Raw genomic sequence first — 22,662 nt, forward strand, 5'->3', positions numbered from 1 at the left:
TTAATCATTTCACAGTATTGAACTGTGACTTTAATGATACTCATCATACTAATACCAACAAAGTATACTAATAATTTAATAACAGTTTAAAGTATTTTTTTTTCCAATACGTATTTTTCATTTCTTTTAATAACATTTTTTTTCTTGCGATCAACATGCAAATATTACAGGTTGAGGTGATTTTCTTGAAACATATTTGCATGGCAGACTTTTTATTTTTTATTCATGAATCTTAAGCTGGCACTTGAGGGACAGCTATAGTTCGGTTTTCAATCAATTCACAGCAATGAACACTGGCAATGGCCTCACACTGGTGGGAAACGAAGTCTTCATCGAAAATAACAGCATGTGACGCACAATTTACTTTTGAACAGCATCTCCCGATGCATATTCATCTCTGCATTCATTATGGTTCACCTGTGGACAGCCAGGTTATGGAACTAAGGGACTCCCCACACGACGGAGACAAGTAAGCCCACCATGCGGTCCCCATCCTGCCGAGACCAATTTGCGAGTGATTTCATTTCCCACAGAAAGAAATAAGCAGATAGACCATCCACTCAGCCTGTATCTGCATTTCACTCCTTCCTGTCAATTCAGAGAGGGCCACCGCAGACCTTTTCTTCGCCACTCATGCACATCAAATGCGTTCCTCTTTTCTCTAAATGGGCAGAAGGACTCCTCCTGGACTCCATTCACAGAAGTAGAGCTGTTTACGGTTGGCCATATTCCTATGGCAACTTAAAAGCATTACACTCTAATGGAGGCAATAAAAGAGCGAAAGCGGCCTGTTGGTACGATGGACACATGGAGTGGACTCATTTGTGACAAATGACTTGGAGCAAAGGAGACACTCGCATTATAAACTGGAACAAAGACTAAAAAAAATCTAATAAACAGGAATGAATTATTCAGCAAGACTGGTATGGGAAATGACGATACTGTACCTCCGTTCTCAGACCACACGACATCACTTAACTGGGCTGAATACTAGTTGTAGTACATGGCTATTTGATTGTAAGTTTATGATAAATCATGAGCTGAAATTGCTAAGTAGTTAACAGTGAGTTAATTATGATGTGCCCCCTCAAGTAAAGTCATGACATGATGTATTAACAAGCCATTTGTTGATGTCAGTGTATGGTTCGTTAATAATGAATTGATTATGATGTGCCCCCTCAAGTAAAGCCATGACACAATGATGTCGAATAGGTGTTGAGGAATACAGTCGTCTTTGCGTTCGAAATGTTTTGGGACCACTCGCTATTTGCGTAAACTGTGACACGTCTTCCGTCAATTACCCTCGTTTTCTGGGTATTTCATTGCGTCCAGGTGTGGACCACTTAGCTGGAGAGAGAGCAAGAAAGGGAGACGCCGCTTAATGCCAAAATGGGCTTTGAAAGGAATTTGTCTGTTACAAATGCGAAACCCGTGATGGATGTTAGCGCTTTTCAAGCATGGCTAATTCCCGCAGTCCGTCAACAACGGAGCTTGGATCAAGTCCAGTCTATTTGTGAGGACCCTCCATCTGAGAAATTGCCTGACAAGAACCTCGTTTAACTTTCATTCACAGTTTGTTGCACCGTAGTCTCTGACAGATCTAACGTTTGCATTTGAGTAAAGTAACCCTCATCTTGACTTCCCCCGTACTTTCATACATCTCCACCCTGTATTCGGAGCTCCTCGCCACTGATATGCCCTCAGCGTAACAGCAGTTTTCACCACAGTGAGTTTCCAAATTCCCCAAAGTCATTATTGTCTCCTGCTAAGTTGCCCCAGCCTACTATGATTTGTGGGTAATGAGCTGGCAACCGGGCCTGGGCTCAATTATTCTCACTGAGGGAGTGATTTCTCACTCTGTAGAGCACAGCACAAAGTGCACTCACTAATTCTAATCAGGACATAACACACTCATAATCACCCGTGTGGAAATAAAAAGAGTGTGTGAAAAGAAAGAGAGAACATAAATAACGGAGTGAAGTAATGGCAGGTTTGATGTGTTTTGGAGGATAGACTCCTTATTACAGGTAAAATGTGTTTTGTGTTTTGTCAGCACGACAGGTGCAAAGAGTATCACGCCATGTTTCAAGATGGATAGATAAGCACCCTTTATTGATTTGTTTTGACAGGGAGAGGAATATTTCCACAAAAACATGGCCTTATTAGACTCTTAGACTCTTTGTATATAAATAGAGAAGTACAGCTACACTGTAAAAAATATTTTCAAGATTTGTTATCACAACATATTTTCTTTTGTCAAATCAACTTTATAATAATTTATTTAGTTGAGATAACTTGTTATTTTGAGTTTCTGATGATTAAATTAATCTCCTTCATTGTATTAACTCACTTTTTCCAGTTCAATCAACTTAAAATTTTAAGGCAACCCAGGTTACTTACTTTGTTAAGTTAAACCAACTATTTTTTTTTGCAGTGTAGTAATCACAACATTTTTTCTTTTGTCAAATCAACTTAAATAATTTATTTAGTTCAGATAAAATATAATTTTGAGTTTCTGATGATTAAATTAATCTCCTTCATTGTATTAACTCACTTTTTCCAGTTCAATGAACTTAAATTTTTAAGGCAACCACGTTACTTACTTTTTTTAAGTTAAACCATCAATATTTTTTACAGTGTATTGTTAGTACAGTTCAGAGTAACAACAAGTCAAAAAGTGTGAAGTGAGTTTGAGTTAAAAAAAAAATGTTCATGAAATCCATATTAGTTCTACAGTTATGACTTATCAGAGGGCTCTGTGACATCAGAACGTAGTTTCAATAGCAGAAGACAATGTTGATGGGCCGCTCACACTAATCGTTATACTTTTGGTTTTGTACAAGTAGGAACTCCTAATCGACTACAGTCGCAAAAGGATGGTTAATGTGACCTCCACAGTCGTCACTCTCATTGGTGGTTTTCGCAATATGTTGTTGCTCATATTGCAAGGTCATATTGATCAAAGTTGCTCGTTGCATAAAATTGTTAAAGGCGTAGTTCACTTTTAAGAAAATTTTGCTGATAATTTACTCACCCCCATGTTATCCAAGATGTCCATGTCATTCTTTCTTCATTTTTGATGAAAACATTCCAGCATTTTTCTACATATAATGGACTTCAATGGGAACCAAACGGTTCATGGTTCAAAAGACACTTTCAGTGCAAACTGCAAACTGTTCAAAGGGCTTTAAACGATTCCAGACGATGAATAAGGGTCTTATCTAGCGAAACGATCGCTCGTTTAATGAATAAATAACAAAGTTTAAGTTTTATAAGCTCAAATGCTCGCCTTGCTCTGTTCTGTGATGCACGTTCATGACTCTCCTGTTCGAACTCGTTCATGAAAATTCGTTCATTTCGTTCGTTGAATGAACCAAATTACTCAGAAAAAGATTCGTTCATTTTGATAAACGAGTTCGAACAGGAGAGTCACAAACACGCATCACAGAACAGAGCAAGGCTTGAGCTTATTAAACTTAAACTTTGTTATTTATTTATTAAATGCGCGATCATTTCACTTGATAAGACCCTTATTCATCGTCTGGAATCGTTTAAAGCCCTTTGAACAGTTTGCACTGGAACCTTGAACCGTTTGGTTCCCATTGAAGTCCATTATATGGAGAAAAATCCTGGAACGTTTTCATCAAAAACCTTCATTTCTTTTCGACTGAAGAAAGAAAGACATGGACATCTTGGATGACATGGGGGTGAGTAAATTATCAGCAAAAGTTTTTTTTTTTTTTTTTCAAAAGTGAACCACTCGTGTAAGCTAGTTTATGGAACAGCGCGCTGGTCGCTGATCTTGGCTGAGATTGTCCACCAGTTCAGTCAGGTCACACAAGCTGGTAGACTGGCTAGTAAACCACAAAACAAAGCTTTGACCCACTTATAAACAAACGTGAACCAGTTTGTGGACCAAAGTCCCACCCACCACCTTAAACTAGTTTAAGATTGATTTTCAAGGAAAGACCTTTCGCTTGCTTCCAGTTGCTGGGGAGAAAAGGTCAAGGTGTTGGGCAGAGGTGGCAGGTTAATGGAGAAGAATTGTTTCAGTGTTTGCTCAACCATAGGACAAGCCTGGATGTGCAGTGAAGAAAGCCTTTGAGACAGGTTGAATGCTGTCAGCAGTAGAGGAGCCCAAGACATTTAGGGGTTAATGGACAGACTTTACAGTATATCGACGAGATCATGAAGTTCTTACACTCAAAACCAGGAGATGACGGGGTGAGGTTGCATTTGAATGTGTGTTTAAGGGGGTCAGTGAGCCAGAGAAGAGGTGAAAGATAGATCAACAGGCGCTTCGGCTCAGCAATACTGAATACAGCTTTTGCTAATGTGTTGGCGGTGGGCCTTGTTCGCTTAATCTATGAAGCTCTTTGCAATGTAGCTTCACATGAAAGTGCAAAAGAAATGTGTTTTATTTGTTTACATGGGCAAAAGGAGCTCAAATGAGAGCAAGGGATGAATCCAGCGGGCAAGAACGAGGCAGATAGTTAATTACGCTAGGCTGAGCTTAGCAGTGTCTCAGGTTGCATTGTCTGGGTTTCTTTGTAGGAGCTGCTCTCTGGTGGGCTGCCATTTGCACTGTGAATAATCAGTGTGTGTGTGTGTGTGTGTGGTATGATGGGAGAGGCCTTTCAAAAGAGCCAAGGGAGAGAGGGTTTCTTCTATATGCCCTTTTTTTTCTTTGTTTCTTTCCTCTTGGATGAGGGTTCAAAGAATGAGATCAGAGCAGCACCTACAGGCCAGGTTTGCCATGCGCTTGCGGCGAGAATGCGTGTGTGTTACTGTGAACACACACATACACACACAGTACATATGAGAGGAGAGGGAAAGTAACAACAAAGAATCTGAACCCTTTCAGAGGGGGCGGAGGAATCCCTCGTCTTTTCTACAGAATTGGGAGAGAGGGAAGAGATGAATGAGGAGGGAGAGGATTCATTTTTCGAAAAGAGTGGAAACAAAACCTGTGGAGGACGAGCAGAAAGCAAGACAGAGTGTGAGAACGCAGAATCCTCCAGACACAAAACCAATCCACTATTCCTCTGTCAGGAAGATGAAACGCTCAGGATGTGAGGTAAATCTATACCTCGGACTCGAGAGTGGTTTGTTGTTTGGACATTAATTACAGGAATTAATTAGTTTCTGTAGAAGCGGGATAGAGAATTCTCTCCACATTACGATTAAAGTACAATATGTGCCACGGACATGAAGGATAATTCCTGTGTTTTCTCAATAATAACCTCGACCAGAGTTTCATAATGAACCCAAAATAGATTTACGTTTTCCAAGAGTCAAACAAAAATGCAATAAAGCTTAATGCACTTATCAAACCATAAAAGGTTGATATTAAAGTGAATAAATATAAGCACTTTGTTATCTTGTACACGAAATCCAATGTTTTCAGAGTCTCAGGGTGAATGGAGAACACCGCAAACTTTATCTGTATGAGGTTTAATCTGCATTTGGGAATTACTGCCAGTTACATTTTATTTTCTTATTTTATACTGTATATAGTTTTATTATTATTATTATTATTTTTTTTTTGTGGAGAAAAGTTTATGGAAGTTCAATTTGTAATGTGAAGCATAGGTCTCTCTTCAGCTAACAGATCTTGAAGGTTTAGCACTTACAACAGAAGAAATTAAGACATAAGTACTGTAGTTTTACTACTTTACACTCTCAGAAAAAAAAGGTACAAAAGCTGTCACTGGGGCTGTACCTTTTAAAAAGGTACACTTTTGTACCCAAAAGCTGCATATTGGTACCTTAGTGGTAAATATTATTACCTAAAATATACATATTAGCACCTGAAATGTCCATGTTAGCACCTGAAATGTACATATTAACACCTAAAATACCTAAAATACCTAAAATGTACATATTACCTCATGAAATGGACATATTAGCAGCTAAAATGTACATATTAACACTTAAAATGTACATATTAGGACCTAAAATGTACATATTAACACTTACAATGTAGATATTAGCACCTAACATGTACATATTAACACCTAAAATGTACATACTAACACCTAAAAAGTCCATAATAACACCTAAAATGTACATATTAGCACCTAAAATGTACATATTATCTCATGAAATGTACATATTAGCACCTAAAATGTACATATTAACACTTAAAATGTAGATATTAGCACCTAACATGTACATATTAACACATAAAATGTACATATTAGGACCTAAAATGTACATATTAGCACCTGAAATGGACAAAAGTTTAGCTTTTGAAAAGGTACAGGCCCAGTGACAGCTTTTGTACCTTTTTTTCTGAGAGTGGGTTAAGAAAAAAATTGTTTTTATTTTTATTTTACAGTATATTTAAAAAAAGCTGGTCTGGGCTCTTGATAGATTGCATTCAATGTGCACCAGGTACATTGGTATTTTACTCTAAACTGTACACCCTAAAAATGCTGGGTTGTTTTAACCCAACTTTGGGTCAAATATGGACAAACCCAGCCATTGGGTTAGATTTTTCAATTACATTTTTAACCGAACGTTTGGGTTTGTCCATATTTGACCCAAAGTTGGGTTAAAACAACCCAGCATTTTTAGAGTGTACACAATGTTTGACTTGTATCTAGGGACCCAGATTTGTGGTTGGGCTATGTTGACTTGGGACAGTAAGCAACCACCTAACAACCAGTTATACAACCCTAACAACCACCTATAACACTAACAAACGTACAGCCCTATTAGTGTCATGGTAGCAAGTCATGCATGGTTAAAAAACACACATTCTTTTTACAAAACATAAACAATCGTTTTTTCAACAGAAGGTTTACCGTTTGAGTAAACATAAATATGCATGTTGAGATTGCTCTAGAAAATATTGCATTCATCAGACAAACATCTTAAAATGAGTTCATTTGCATGCTTTATTTAACGTCAATAATTTAAAAGCATCTGTTAATATCATTTTTTACAGGGAATGTTTTAGTGATGCATTGCAGCGAGCCGATCACACTAAACGCGTCTCCATTGCACGCAGTGTGTTTATCGTGCAATTTATACGCTAAAGTGAGTTTTTACGTGCATGGGTTGGTTAGGATAGGTTTAGTAGTGGTGTGGGGTGCGTGTGTATACGTTTGGAATTAGTGGTGTGTATTACACGCAAATGAACTGCATATCAAATGCACGCGAAAACTGTGTATCATATGCATGCTAACAAACAGCCTTGTCAGCCATATTGGTATCATGGTAGCAAGTCATGCATGGTTAAACATTCGTTTTTTTTCAACAGAAGGTTTATCGTTTTCTCATTTTCGCGTATAAATCGTACGACAATAACTAATTTTCGCATTTAAATTGTACGACAATACACAATGCGTGTTATAGAGAGAATTTATGTGAGAACAGGCTGATATTCAAACACTCCGGAAATGACAGATCCATGGGGAAAACTTGCACATATTAGGAGATGACGATTTATTTCTAATACAGCGTATCTAAAATATGTGGTCACACTTAAGTTTAGAGTCCAATCCTCAATATTGACTATGACCTATGCCTCAATAAACTCTTAGTTACTGTTTATTAATAGTTAATAAGGTGGTTGTTAAGATTAGTTATGGGATGAAAAATAAGGTCATGTACAATAAGGCATTAATATGCGTTTTATAAGTACTAATAAACAGCTAATAATATGCATGCTTATAAGCAACTAGTTAATAATGAGAATTGGACACTAAACTAGTGTTACTAAATTGGTAAAGTAAATTGGTCTTGCCATCTGCTGGTTTTGCCCCTGCACTCCACCTGTAATTGACATGTTGACCTTAGATAAGTCCATTACATGAGGAATGTCTCTGTCTAGGCGGGACCAAAGCAAACCACAAAAAGCTCATAAAAGAAGTTCTGAAGACATTTTACAATACACACACACACCTTAATTATAGCTTTAAAATGCACACTCCTCTTTCATTAGACAGAATTGGCAAGAAAATTGCACTCCTCTGTAATAAAGCACTGATTTGACGGTCTTTTGCAATTATTTTCCTTTATCAAACAATGTCCAGAATTCTGACTCCTTCTTCTGAGACGAAATGAACAGCTAAGAAAGAGTAATTCTCAGACAATTTCTAACTCATTACCAAAAAAAAAATGACATTCTATCTCCACAATCCAAGTCTAAAGTCTAAAAAGATAAAGTTTAACAGTGGTCACGTACTCCGGGTTAACCTAATTCACAATATCTCATCACACGGGAAGAATAAAACGGAAGCTGTACTTCTGCTCTCTTGAATAATAATGAGAGTCGTTTGATGGTGAAATTCACAAAATGATCCTCACTTGTTCCAGAAGGAGGAGGCCTCGAGATTACCCACAAACCTATGCAGCGTAAGCCTCCTCCTGCCCAGATGGGTCATCTCTAATTCATCACTAGGGAGAGGAACTTTTTAAAAATGGAAAAGGAAATGGCACTCCAACAATCCCCAGCGGCCTCACTGTACGAGCGCCAGGCGGGAGTGTGAATTAAAAACACCGGCGGATGAACCATGCTGATGCAGAACAAGTGTCAGGTGACCATGGGTAGCGATCTCATTGGCTTGACGTAATCATCATAGGCAGTAGCAACACACAGAGTCAGGCTCCTCCCCTCAAAATAACACAAGAGACACATGACTCAATGCATGAAGAGAAAATAGCCAAGCTTAATTAAGCCGCTTACTCAAGGTCTATAAAGAAGCCACAAACATTATGCAAATAGAACGGAGGCTATATCGAACTGAGTCTGCTGTGAAGAGCGAAGGCAACTAAACAATTAGAGCTAATAAAAGTGAATGGGAAATGAAAGATTAAATGGATATTTAAGATGGCAATAAAGACTTAATTGCTTAGTACTCCGTGATAAGCCAGTGGAGACGATAATCACACAGTGAATGTAAAACACAAAGACGTGCTTGACTTGAGATATCCTTGTGGTTTTACTACGCTGTGAAGTGTTGAATAAACTGCTCAAAAAATGTTGCAAGCTAACCTGTAATACACTCACTCACTGTAATACACTGTATATATAATTATATACTTAATTATATATCATTATATATATATATATATATATATATATATATATATAAAATAGTAAAGAGTTCTTCACAAACTGCGCTCACAGTCATTGATTCAAACCACATTGACTCATTGAAAAGATTTGATTCAAAAGAGTAATTCATTTGTGAATCTTACATCACATATACAAACTCTAACCAGCCGACTGAGAACACAAACACAAATCTAGACCAGGGTTATTATCATTAACTAAATCTAAAACCATATTAAAAAAAAAATTATGAATTGAAAAAAAAAAAATCAAACTCATTATTACTATTTCAACTAGTTGCAACATTGTATAACTATTATAAATACACACACATGCTTGTATATATCTAAGAATTTTTTTCATGCATATACTGTACATAGATTTATATATATATATATATATATATATATATTAGGGCTGTGCAAAAGTTAATTGCGATTAATCGCATCCAAAATAAAAGTCTGTTTTACATAATATATTTGAGTGTGCTGTATATAATTATTTTGTATATATAAATACCTATGCATGCATGTATATATTTAAGAATTATTTGCGCTTAAATTCTGTATATATATATAAAAATACATAATCTATATTATATAAATATAAATATTTTATATAGGAATAACACATTTTCTTAAACATATACATGCATGTGTGTGTATTTATATATACAAAATAATTATATACAGCACACACAAATATACTATGTAAACACAGACTTTTATTTTGGATGCGATTAATCGCAATTAACTTTTGCACAGCCCTAAGATATATATTATTTTTTTTCTTAAATATACATGCATGTATGTGAATTTATATATATATATATATATATATATATATACACAAAATAATTATACACAGTGCACCCACATATATTATGTAAATACAAACTTTTATTTTGGACGCGATTAATCGCGATTAATCATTTGGCAGCCCTAATATAGGCATACAAAATGACAAAAAATACTAAAAGTTTAAATACAATTAAAGTGAAAATAATAATAATAATAGTAATAATAATATCTTATTCAAAATATTAACAAAAAGTATATTATATTATATTAATGATCTGGAGGGGGTTAAAATAAAAATAAAAAATGGTGTAATTTATCTCCCTCTTATCATTCCAAATGACAAAAATTAGCTGAAAAATGCCATTTATTAAAAACTTCTCTAACATGTGTACGGTATATATATATATATATATATATATATATATATATATATATATATATATATATATATATATATCACTAATACGAAAGGTAGGAGAAATACTAGCTACAGTAGTTTATATTTGCTGTGTGTGTGTGTGTGTGGGGGGGGGGGGGGGTTATTAACGTGCTTGAATAACAACAGGACCTCTGCATCTGTCTTGAAATCTGCCTGTCACTTCTAATAACCACTTCCTGCTAAGAGGGAAAAGGAGGGGAAAGGACTGGAAAACAGGCATGGTGAAATAAGAAAAGAGGGCAGAGGTGCTAGGATGGCGTGTCTTGAGAAAGCCGGCCCGGGTCGGGTGTGTGTGTGAGTGTGTGTGGGGGTTTGGGTCAGGATAAGCTGTACTAGACTGAAGCTCAAATGAATGAGTCTGTCAGGCTGAGCTCTGGCCTTGACTGACTGTTCCTTTCAACCCGACATCCAACCCAGAGGCTCCTCCACGCGAGACGCCTTCCCTAATGATGATGCACGACTCCCGGTGTCACGGGCCCTTGAGGTGCTGGGGGGCGGGGGGGGGTCTCTGCAAACTGCCGGGGAATGAGAAACCGAGACCACCTGAATTGCAAACAAGCAGCCGAACCTCTGTCACAGCCGTTTCAATGGGCCGAGAGAGAAAAGTGAAATGGATGCTGGCGGTTCGAGAGAATCGATTGCGAAAATTAATAAGTGAATTCCCTGCAGCACGCCTGGCACCTCAAACATCTCAATCTCCTTCCTTTCTTTCTCTTCTCTCCGCGAGAGGGATTTGAAACACCTCCCACATGCCGTCAGTCAGTTCCACCGATCCATAGACAAAAGAGCTGCGTTTCAAAGACACTCACGGAGACCGGGGCCCTCGTTTTGTAAGGTTAGCGAAATCCTCGCCCAACAACGTGGGTGTCGTTCTCTCCTTATTCTCTCATTCAAAACCCTTTTTTCCATAGAAATACTGTATCCAATAATCTCTCCTTGACTCCAGAGTCCACACTTAGCTCAAAAATACAATAAATAAATATATTTATGGAGCTTTTTTGAGTTCCTGACAGTACCTGTTCTTGGCGCTCCAGCCACTGGTCCACCATGGGATGGTTGGCACTGAGGGAAGAGCGGGCGTTTTCCCTGTGAAACTGAGACACCCATGGGACGCCATCCCGAGGCAGGCTGCGGTACGCTTCCAGATCCTTAGCCTGGAAACACAGTGCCGGTGATAAAAGAGGCCATTTACACCTGGTGTTAAACTCACAATGAAAACAACATTTTTCATTTTTATAAATCAGTGATCCGTGTACAGTACACTATTAGTTATTTTTAGGGCCCGAGCACCGATGGTGAGAGGACCCTAGTGTTTTTGCTCTGTTTCTTCTTCTTCTTCTAAAAAGAATCGCTTAAACATGCCCGAAAACTCATGAAACTTTGCACACGCTTCAGAAGTCGTGGGAAATTTACGTGTGATATGGTTTTCAAAACTGGGTGGGGCAAATTCTTTAAATTATCGCCCCCACATTTTGCCCCGGGCTCTACGTTTCACGTACAGGTATGACATTTGGTACATACACGTAATGAGCCAATAGCTACAAAAAAGTCTCTTGGAGCATAGCCCTAAACACAACAGGAAGTCAGCTATTTTGAACTTCCTCCTAGTTTTTGTGCATTTTTCGTAATTTCCTGATTTTGCACTTTAACAAACTCCCCCTACAGTTTTGATCTGATCCTCTGATCCTGAATCTTATGGCCTTTGCGACGTTAAATTGAGAAGATCTTGAGTTTTCGTTGAAGGGTGTGCCCATGGCGGCCTGACAAATGTGCACACAATTACAGCCTTTTGGTGATTTGTGCATGAATATGTCATATAGGTCAATATTGCTTGCAGTTCCGATGTTGCTAGGCAACCACAGACAGCCTGCAGTAACTCAGGCATACAATGTTCGATCTGCCCCAAACTTCACATGTTTGATAAGAGTCCTGTCCTGAACACATGACCATGCTCATATTTGGTTATAGCAATAGCGCCACCTGCTGGTAGCAGGAAGTGTGGCAAATACAAATACTTTGACATAGTCCTCCTATATTTATTATCATTCCACACAGCCCACCGTGCTCTGTCTTCCTAAAACCGCCGGGTGGCGGCGGCACGGGTGCGAGAGCCCTTTTCATCGCTGCTTGCAGCTTTAATTTTATTTGTATGTATGTGACCTCATTCAAAATAACTTCCCCTCCCTCCTTCTCTGATGATGTGGGCGGGGGAACCTGTCACTCACATGAGATCAGCCAATAGCAAACCACAACCATCCAATCAATTCCTCACGGACACAATCAAGCCCAGAGCGTTTCAATCATATATACGGCACAATAGGAAAGAAAGGTTTTACTTTAAAGAGTTAGTTGGAAAAATGGAAAAATGTACACTCTAAAAAGGCTGGGATGTTCAACCCAAATTTGGGTCAAATATGGAAAAAACTCAAATGTTGGGTTAAAAATGTCATTTAAAAATGTACAGTTTTGGGGTTTTACAGTTACAACATTTGGGTTTATCCATATTTGACCCAAATTTGGGTTAAAACAATCCAGCATTGTTTAGAATGTATCTATTATAAAACCCCAAAAACATACCTATGCATACAATTCGCGTTCAGTTTCCAATATCGAAGTGTGAGTGTGTGTTTGTGATATACCCCTTGAGACATATCATCTCGTATTCGAGGGGGTCCCAACATATAACACAATAATCACATAGCAACAAAGAAGTAAGTGTGTGTGTTAAAAAGAAGCTACTTTAACGATTAAACCAGCTTAGCTATTACACAAAAGCAGACTGGGTTTTAATAATACACTCTAAAAAAAATGCTGGGTTGTTTCAAATATGGACAAACCCAAATGTTGGGTTAAAAATGTAATAAAAAAAATTACAGTTGTAAGTGAAAGTTGAAGTTGGGTTAAAATTTTAAGTTACATTTTTTACCCAACATTTGGGTTTGTCCATATTTGACCCAAATTTGGGTTGAAACAACCCAGCATTTTTTTAGAGTGTATGAATACCAATTTCCTGATGTGCAATATAGCAAAAACCCAGATTAAACTCACTGTGCAGTGGATGGTGTACGAAGCTCATCTTGGATCCAAGCCCAGCAATGATATCATTCAGGCCGCCTAAATTTATAGGGCACGCTAATTTCATTTCTCACTAATAAGGAGCTCCATTACAAGCTACTAATTCACACCATGTCTCTAATGTTACACTGCATGTTTTCACAAAGGTGAAATCAAACGCCCTCTGGCACTCGAGCTCAAGTCAAATCTCCATTTGAAGAGTTTTTAGAGCAAACCTAAAACAGGTTATCCTGTGACACACAGGGCTTTAGCCTAGAAAGCCCACTGAGCACCGTTGCTCTTGGCTAATGACCTAGTCTGAACAATGAGGAAGAGGAAAACGAGGTTCCAGTTATAGCATGAGCCAATTCACAACCGGACATAACCGCGATCCCATACAGTGATTTTGATATTCCTGCTGGTAAAATGATCTATACAGGTAATCCTGACATTAAACAGCAGGATAAAATAGAGGAGGAAGAGACACAGCGAGGAACTTGAAGAACAACAGGTCAAAGGCCCATAGGATGAGTGCAGAATTCATACAGATGGCCTTATGAATGAGCATGCTGTAGTGATCCAAAGGCAGCAGGAGGCCTATAGGTTTCTCATAGTTCAGGAAGAGATACTGAGACACAGATGTTACGCTGAGACCAAACAATGCTTTGTAAAAACACACATTCTGGCCAATAAATACATAAAAATGCAATGTATACATCTTTTATATGATCAATATATAGTTTTGATTAAATAAATAAACATGGCGAGGTTAGTTCTAGTTGTAAAATGTCAAAAAACTAGGTGTTAGTATATTATTTAAATTAATTAGGCTACATATTTCTTTATCTTGGACAGTTATTGACCCCCAGACCAGCAAGTCGTGGCCAAATAAAATGAGATAGCTATGATCAAAAGTTATATGTAAGATGTATCCCAAAAAAAAAGCCACAGTGTCTTTGAAAAGGACTATTTCTGCATATATCAGCCAAGGTGCAAACACGCTACATTTCTTCTCAGCGCCAGCTATTCTTACTTCAATGTGAACTAACACCTTTATGTTCTCTAAATAGAGCACATTTATATTCACCCCGTTGCTTATCGTCATCTGACAGTATCAACCATGAACAGACCTTCCAAACACCTCAAGCTTTTCTTACGAAATCCCCCCAAAAAAACAATCAAGAAATAAATGATCCGGTGCAGAACGAAAGGTAAAAAATAACAGCTTAATATTTCTGCTCCGCTAAAATAAGAGTGTGGTGTTTGGATTATGGAAGAAACCGACAAGCAAAGTGCTTTTAAACAGGATTACTAGTGAACGGCATGAGACGCGCTAATCTCATCGAGGGTTGCGGTGTCACATTCGGAGTACTCCATCTTCCCTCGCTCCCTCCCCTTTGCCCTTCTTTTAATTTGGAATATTGCTGTTTCAAAGCACTGAAGGCTTGTCATCACTGCAGAAGAGCAGCCATTTTGTAAGGATAATTGGCCTCTTTTTCATTGGTTGCCTTGGGGAGACTAGAGAGGAAAACGGAGAATATGCCTCTCTTTGATTCATTTAAAGCCCAAGGCATTGACCATCGCAACGAGGCCACAATCAAGAGGGAAGCAACAAACAAAGAAAGCAGATCGCATTCTTCTTACAGCAAAGACTAATGGTTCCATAACCAAGAGAGTTCCAGGTCAACAACGAACAGGGGCAATGGTCATCTAGAGTATCTCAAGATGAATGAGAACCACTTCTTACCAGTTGTCCTAAAAATGCTCCAATTGCTTCGATTTGTGCCAGACAAAAATCCTAAGGCCGTGCGTTAGCCAGCTGAAAACGCTAGACGCTCTGCTGAAGACGCCGTGCATTGGGCGCTTGAGAGCGTTTTGGCAGCGCGGCGTTTTTTTCCGTTGAGACGTTTCGTTGCTATGATACAGAATATCCGCAGCAGTTTGAATGTTGACAGTTGGTCGGTGTGGTATTAGTCCCGCCCCTCCTCCACTGTGATTGGACGGCTGGGTAAAAAGTGACAGTGATGAGCGCTGCGTTTTATCCAATGTTGTAAATTTTTCAACTCCCAGCGACCAGTAAAAACGCCGGGCGCTTCAGCGTGAAAAAAACGCTCAGCGCCTCAGTACGCTCATGGCGTTTAAAAAACGCGGCGCTCCCATTGAAAACAATTGAAAACATACGCCAGGCACGTGGAAAAACGCTTTGGTGGACACATGGCCTAACCTTAGACTTTACACTGTGCGATTTTGGCCGTCTGAGACAAATTTTGCAAGTCCTAAAAGAATCTTCTGATCCTGGACTAAAATCTGAAGTCTTTGATCGTTAGTTTGACATGTTCACCGACAGCCGAATAACGACCAAATTTGACCTCAGACGAAAACTGTGACAGTGACGGACGTCAAATTGTTTTCGTTTTTTTTAAACAAGCCATGACCAAAGTTAACTTTTGAGTTTTCTTTGTAGCCACCATTTCAATCCCGCATGTAATGCAGCTCACATCACCGAACGTATCATTGATTGATGATGGAAAACTCTGGACAAATTTTCTTGCGTGCATTCATTTTTAATCGAGTTCCAGGTCAACAACGAACAGGGGCATTGGTCATCTAGAGTATCTCAAGATGAATCAGACGGAGCAAAGGGAAGCAACCCGATCTCACGGGAATTCGTACGAATTTTACGAGGTGGCTAATTCGTAACAATTCGTACGACCTCACTCGTACGAATTAGTAAGATTTTGCTAAATCGTACATATTTTATGAATTAGCCAATTCGTATGAATTCGTACGAATGACCTACCCCTGACCCCGCCCCTAAACATAACCGTCACGTGGGTTTAGACAAATCGTACGAATTCGTACGAGTGAGGTCGTATGAATTAGTACGAACTAGCCACTTTTGAATCACTCGTACGAATTGGTCGTGAGATAGCGTAGAGGGAAGCCACTTCCCCCGTTGACACCAGGGAAAACTCGAACCTCAAACCGGCAGCAGATTCCTGTGGATGCTGGACAGCATCATGTCGAGAAGACGCTGTGCTGAATAGCTCGCGGAAAGGAGGCATTTAGAGAGATTGATTCATCTGACGAGTCGTTTGAGGATCATTGAAAATGTGGTGATGTGCAAATTTATATTATGAGAAAATGGAGACTCCCAAACAACATTAGGCAACTTTAAAATAGCATAACAGTGGCACTTCAAGCAAGTTCAGAAAGTTAAATTAATATTCTCTATGTTGCCTTCCAATAAAAATAGAACAAAACTCACCTTTTGCTCTAGACTACTGGTTCTGCTGGTGGCGTTGGCTTTCATGAACCCTGCCGTGGTGGACCAGCGTGTGGGATTCTTACGAGACGGTTCCTCTGGCTGAAGCTGGGCTTCGGGAAGACCGACCAGGGTTGGATCACTGCTACGCCGCACATGCAAGGGCATGTCTGAAACAGAGAGAAGAGAAAGATCTGGTTAACAGCATATTTTCATGCATCTCACTCCAAAAACTGGAGTTTCTTCACTACAGTGCAATAAGACATCCTTCCCATATGACCACAGATAACAAACACAACACCCCGGCTCGATTTCCAACAGAAAGGCCCTTTTCAGTGCCACAAAAGTGTGACAGGGACACAGTAGTACATTTATGTCTGACACAAAGCCAGTTCCTTGGAGCATTGCAAAGAAAGGCGGTGGCAATAGGACCATTTAGCTGGGCTTGTTCTGTGGCACGCGCACACCACACACACTTCCGAGGAAGATGAGCGAGGCGAGACAGAGGTGTCCCTGTGCTGCGGCGCTGTAATGGGTTTGAACTGCAGGGCAGGTGGGGGGGATTAGTTAGATACCGGTTCACTCTTCCCGTCTCACACAGCTCAGATCGCTGCTCTGGCTTTTGCTCGTGGGCTTTTTAATAACACTTACTATTAAAGCATTATGTATAAAATGCCTGATAATACACCTACAATGAATATAACTGTAACCATAATATATATACACACTGACCTAAAGGATTATTAGGAACACCTGTTCAATTTCTCATGAATGCAATTATCTAATCAACCAATCACATGGCAGTTGCTGCAGTGCATTTAGGGGTGTGGTCCTGGTCAAGACAATCTCCTGAACTCCAAACTGAATGTCAGAATGGAAAAAAAAGGTGATTTAAGCAATTTTAAATGTGTGGCATGGTTGTTGGTGTCTGAGTATTTCACAATCTGCTCAGTTACTGGGATTTTCACACACAACCATTTCTAGGGTTTACAAAGAATGAACATCCAGTATGCGGCAGTCCTGTGGGCCAAAATGCCTTGTTGATGCGAGAGGTCAGAGGAGAATGGGCCGACTGATTCAAGCTGATAGAAGAGCAACTTTGACTGAAATAACCACTCGTTACAACCGAGGTATGCAGCAAAGCATTTGTGAAGAAGACACAACACACACAACCTTGAGGCGGATGGGCTACAAAAGCAGAAGACCCCACCGGGTACCACTCATCTCCACTACAAATAGAAAAAAGAGGCCACAATTTGCAAGAGCTACCCAAAATTGGACAGTTGAAGACTGGAAAAATGTTGCCTGGTCTGATGAGTCTCGATTTCTGTTGAGACATTCAGATGGTTGAGTCAGAATTTGGTGTAAACTGAATGAGAACATGGATCCAATTGGGCCAATTGGACATCGTTTAAATGCCACGGCCTACCTGAGCATTGTTTCTGACCATGTCCATCCCTTTATGGCCACCATGTCCCCATCCTCTGATGGCTACTTCCAGCAGGATAATGCACCATGTCACAAAGCTGGAATCATTTCAAATTGGTTTCTTGATCATGTCAATGAGTTGACTGTAGTAAAATGGCCACCACAGTCACCAGATCTCAACCCAATAGAGCATCTTTGGGATGTGGTGGAACGGGAGCTTCGTGCCCTGGATGTGCATCCCACAAATCTCCATCAACTGCAAGATGCTATCCTATCAATATGGGCCAACATTTCTAAAGAATGCTTGTTGAATCAATGCCACGTAGAATTAAGGCAGTTCTGGAGGCGAAAGTGGGTCTAGACATTGGAAAAATATCTTTTTTTTTTTGTAATTCTGTCAATTATACTAAGGTTAGACTTCATTAAAGGTAAATTGAAGCGGCCACATTGAGCTGTGCGTAACGCCCACAGAAGTAAAGTGAATGAGATAGAGGCTTTCCGGTACTGTCTGGAAAGGTTAACTCTGTGGCGATAAGATTTAACTTATCATAAATTCAATCAGGATACATAACACAGCCTAATAGGCCTACACTAAAAAGATTATTAAGGAAGCCTTCCAATTGAGAAGTACCAATTCGTTTTATTATTACTAAACGAATAAGTGTTTGAATGAATCCGTTGAAGGAATTATTTAAGTAACTCCCTAATTTATTTTGTTCCTGAATTAATCAGAATTTTTTAATGAATCAGTTGAACGAATGATTCAAATGACTCCACATTCTCGGAGAGCTTCTCGATATGATTCTAGAAATATTGGCAATTTTGTATAACGCATCATAGGAAAAAGTTCACCTATAATTCAACTCAGTCGCCATCATGTCATTTTAAGCCTTTATGTTGACATACTTTTTTACAGGGAACGCAAAAGGCGAGCTGCAAATGTAGATTGCGAATCACCACACTTGGCAATATAATGGATATGAGAGTACAAAGTTCTCCATTTTATGAATATCATAGAAAATACACAAGCTAAGATTAAAATAGCCACAGACGGTGACATTTCAGACCCGAGGGGAATAAATAACCTCCCTTTGTTTTCCCCTTGCTAGTGTGTGTAGCATGCGTTGGCCACAGTCAGCGTTCACATGTCATCTGCAGTTGTGTCTGCGTGTCGACAGGCAGATTTACTGTTAGTGTCTCGCCACCTGGCAGAAGCTCTGAGCGCTTGAAATTTCTCAGCTCTCTGGTCTCTGGGTTTATGACTTGCTACAAGTGTATGTGGTACATCCATAATTATGCAAATGTCCCAGCAACCACCTGTCATCCCTCGACAACGTCCTGCCACAGCATATGCCCATATTGCGACTACCATCTGATAGCGTGCGCATGCATATGCAGCTTACAGAAAGTCACAATTTTACAGACATAGAATATTTCGGTCAGGCCACAACTCACCACATGAGGTCCCTATGAAAACAGTACCGTGAAATCCGAATAGCCTGAGGCCGTAAAAAACACTCGCCAGACCAAGGGAGGGCCTATTATTCAATTAGGAACTGAACTCAATAATGATTTTTAATACACTTCCTTTTGTCGGTGTTCAGTTCACGTTCAGTTCACGGCTCTAATGACGAGGCCCCTCAGCCGAAGTGTAACTGTATAACTCTAACCTGTGTCTGTGATTACACTCGATAATTAGCTTAAGGCCAAGACGGCTCGAAACGCACAGAGATGGGTCTCAAGAAGAAGAAAAAAATAAAAGATCAAATAACATCCAAATACGTTGTCTCGGCCTCCATAAAATTACATTACATGTTACTAACGTCAAACAAGAAGTGACATGCGGATTGCAGATAATGGGAGCGGGAACTAATGTGGCTTTCAGAGAACAATGCAACAAAGGCAAAAATTGCGTTTTATTGAATGTGACAGGGTTGATGAACTCGGCCAAATCGTAACATCAATGCAGAAATATGAAGGAAGCCAAAATATGTCAGTGGAACCCATTACAGAGAAAGTCCGGAAATGTTTTGATTTTGAACAAATGTGGAACTTCTCAACAAACCTCATACTTTTCTGTCCAATTTGAGGTCTTTTTATTGTATTTTTTTGGTTCCAAACTTCCTAATTTGACCACAGATGTCTTTGAATATATTCTGGGAGCAGGTGCTTGCTCATATGTTCATATCCTTATTTAATTTTTTTTTTAAGAATCTAATCACAGAATCTTTGAAGAGAATCAAACCACATGCTCATCAGCAACATGTTGCATTATTACACTAATCCGCTCAATACGGGTAAATATTTCTCTTTTCCTGGCGTAATTAATGCAACTCAAAGATGTTCTGCTAATTTAGTCTTCAACTTTTCACATCCAAAGACAAAAATATCAGTTACTCGAATACTGAAAAAAAAAAACGAGAATATACTCAAAAATACTTTTGCTGATGTCATTCTTTCTTCAGTCGAAAAGAAATGAAGGTTTTTGATGAAAACATTCCAGGATTTTTCTCCATATAATGGACTTCATTGGGAACCAAACGGTTCAAGGTCCAAATAAGAGTTTCAGTGCAGCTTCAAACGGCTTTAAACGACACCAGGCGATGAATAAGTGTCTTATCATCAAGCGAAACGATTGGTCATTTAAAAAATGAATAACAAAGTTTAAGTTTTATAAGCTCAAATGCTCGCCTTGCTCTGTTCTGTGATGCGCGTTTGTGACTCTCCTGTTCGAACTCGTTCATCAAAATGAATGAATCTTTTTTCGAGTCACGACTCGAAGGGTCCTTGATAAAACCCTTATTCATCGTCTAGTGTCGTTTAAAGCCCTTTGAAGCTGCAATGAAACTCTCATTTGGACCATGAACCGTTTGGTTCCCATTGAAGTCCATTATATGGAGAAAAATCCTGGAATGTTTTCATCAAAAACCTTAATTTCTTTTCGACTGAAGAAAGAAAGACATGGACATCTTGGATGACATGGGGGTGAGTAAATTATCAGCAAACGTTTTTTGAAAAGTGAACTACTCCTTTAAGCCAAAAGTGTGTCATTTGACTCCTCTATCAATACAATCAACCCGCTTTCTCATGCACAAACGATACTGGGGTGGAAAGTTTAAAATATCTCTGCAAACTTTAACAGGAAAAAATGTCTGCGATTTTTTTTTAAACCAGCCATTTTTAGAAGTACAATGAGAGCATGGATTGCAGAAAGCATGTGATGCTGCTCTAACAACATGGCTTTTGTTGAACAGCCCATCTAGTGAGTACACATGGAGGACACACGACCCCGTTTCATCCCTCTCCAGCCTATATGGGTTCCTAATGTGTGATCGGATTAGCTTTCCTCGGCCAGAAATTGGCTTCCCCTGCGTTTAATAACCGAGACGACCACTTAAAGGCCTGTACCCATCGATCTCAGGTGTGTTAGGGGTATGACCAGGCCCTCTAATGAGACCAAGCACCAATTCCAGCTCTCCATGGAGGATTATGAATAGAGGGGGAAACACAGGCCTGCAAATAACCGAGACACCAAAGACGGCGTTGAACTCACCAGGGACGCCCTCTCAGACATCATATTTACATCTCTAAACCACCGCCTCTCGTCGAGGGCCGAGATTGGTGGATTAGTCTGTAATCGAGGGAGAATATTCCCTGGTATGCACCACAATCACGACCTTTACGAGTTACGACTCATCTCTAACTTTAACTCGTTCCTCTATAAACCTTGTGTTTTCTGCATCGCTGAGTTGGCACTAATAACATGCAATTTACTTCGGACTTTTCAAACACAGGGCTCTCTAATATATTACTTACTGCTTCCAATCATTTAAATTGCCCGTGTGTCCATTTTGTCCTTGCGGGCCGCTTACCTGCCAAAGGAAAGTGTCCCTGACTGGCTGCCAGTAGTGTAATGGAGAGGACGGGGAACGCTGAGGAATACTGATCAGGCTGTGGAAGATGAAGAACAGGTAATTCCCATTTCATCTTTTCCCCCTTCTGTCGCCTTTCATATGTTGCAAATGAAATGATTGGCTAAACCAGGCATAATTGTATGGATGTTACCAACACGACCTTGGTTTTCTGATGGATAACTATTCGTTGCTTCGAGGACTGGCCAGCAGAGTCTAATTGAAAGGGTTGAGTTAATAAAATATGAAATAATGTCTTTGCTGGAACTCTTTTTAAAGAGTCAAGTGTCACCAGAGCATCCATATTGATATCTCTGGAGGCTTAGGCAGGGACCTCTTCGACTATATCTCAACCTACATTTGCATTCGCCAACGGGGCACAAAAGGAGGTAGCTTAAAGGAGCAGTTCACTTTTGAAATAAATTTGCTGATAATTTACTCACCCCCATGTCATCCAAGATGTCCATGTCTTTCTTTCTTCAGTCGAAATAAATTAAGGTTTTTTGATGAAAACATTCCAGGATTTTTCTCCATATAATGGACTTCAATGGGAACCAAACGGTTCAAGGTCCAAAAGACACTTTCAGTGCAAACGAACATCAAAATGAACGAGTCATTTGGTTCATTCAAAGAACAAAACAAACAACCTGACTCGGGAAAAGATTCATTCATTTTGATGAACGAGTTTGAACAGGAGAGTC

General features: G+C 39.4%; 1 protein-coding gene across 7 annotated transcripts in view; it reads right to left on the reverse strand.

Moving 5' to 3' along the window:
- Positions 1 to 22,662, reverse strand: part of pard3aa (par-3 family cell polarity regulator alpha, a) — a 516,002-nt gene that overhangs the window by 290,902 nt on the left and 202,438 nt on the right. For 5 of the 7 annotated variants that reach the window (XM_089125818.1, XM_089125820.1, XM_089125816.1 and 2 more), the window contains exons 4-5: positions 16,626 to 16,792; positions 11,320 to 11,457 (exon numbers count right to left, since the gene is read on the reverse strand). In XM_089125818.1, the coding sequence (XP_088981944.1) occupies positions 11,320 to 11,457; positions 16,626 to 16,792 (305 nt within the window). The remainder of the gene's footprint in view (positions 1 to 11,319; positions 11,458 to 16,625; positions 16,793 to 22,662) is intronic. The other 2 variants (XM_089125821.1, XM_089125819.1) reach the window with 1 other exon arrangement.

The sequence above is a fragment of the Pimephales promelas genome, chromosome 22 (assembly GCF_988280905.1).
Source record: "Pimephales promelas chromosome 22, fPimPro1.hap1.1, whole genome shotgun sequence".
NCBI lineage: Eukaryota > Metazoa > Chordata > Actinopteri > Cypriniformes > Leuciscidae > Pimephales > Pimephales promelas.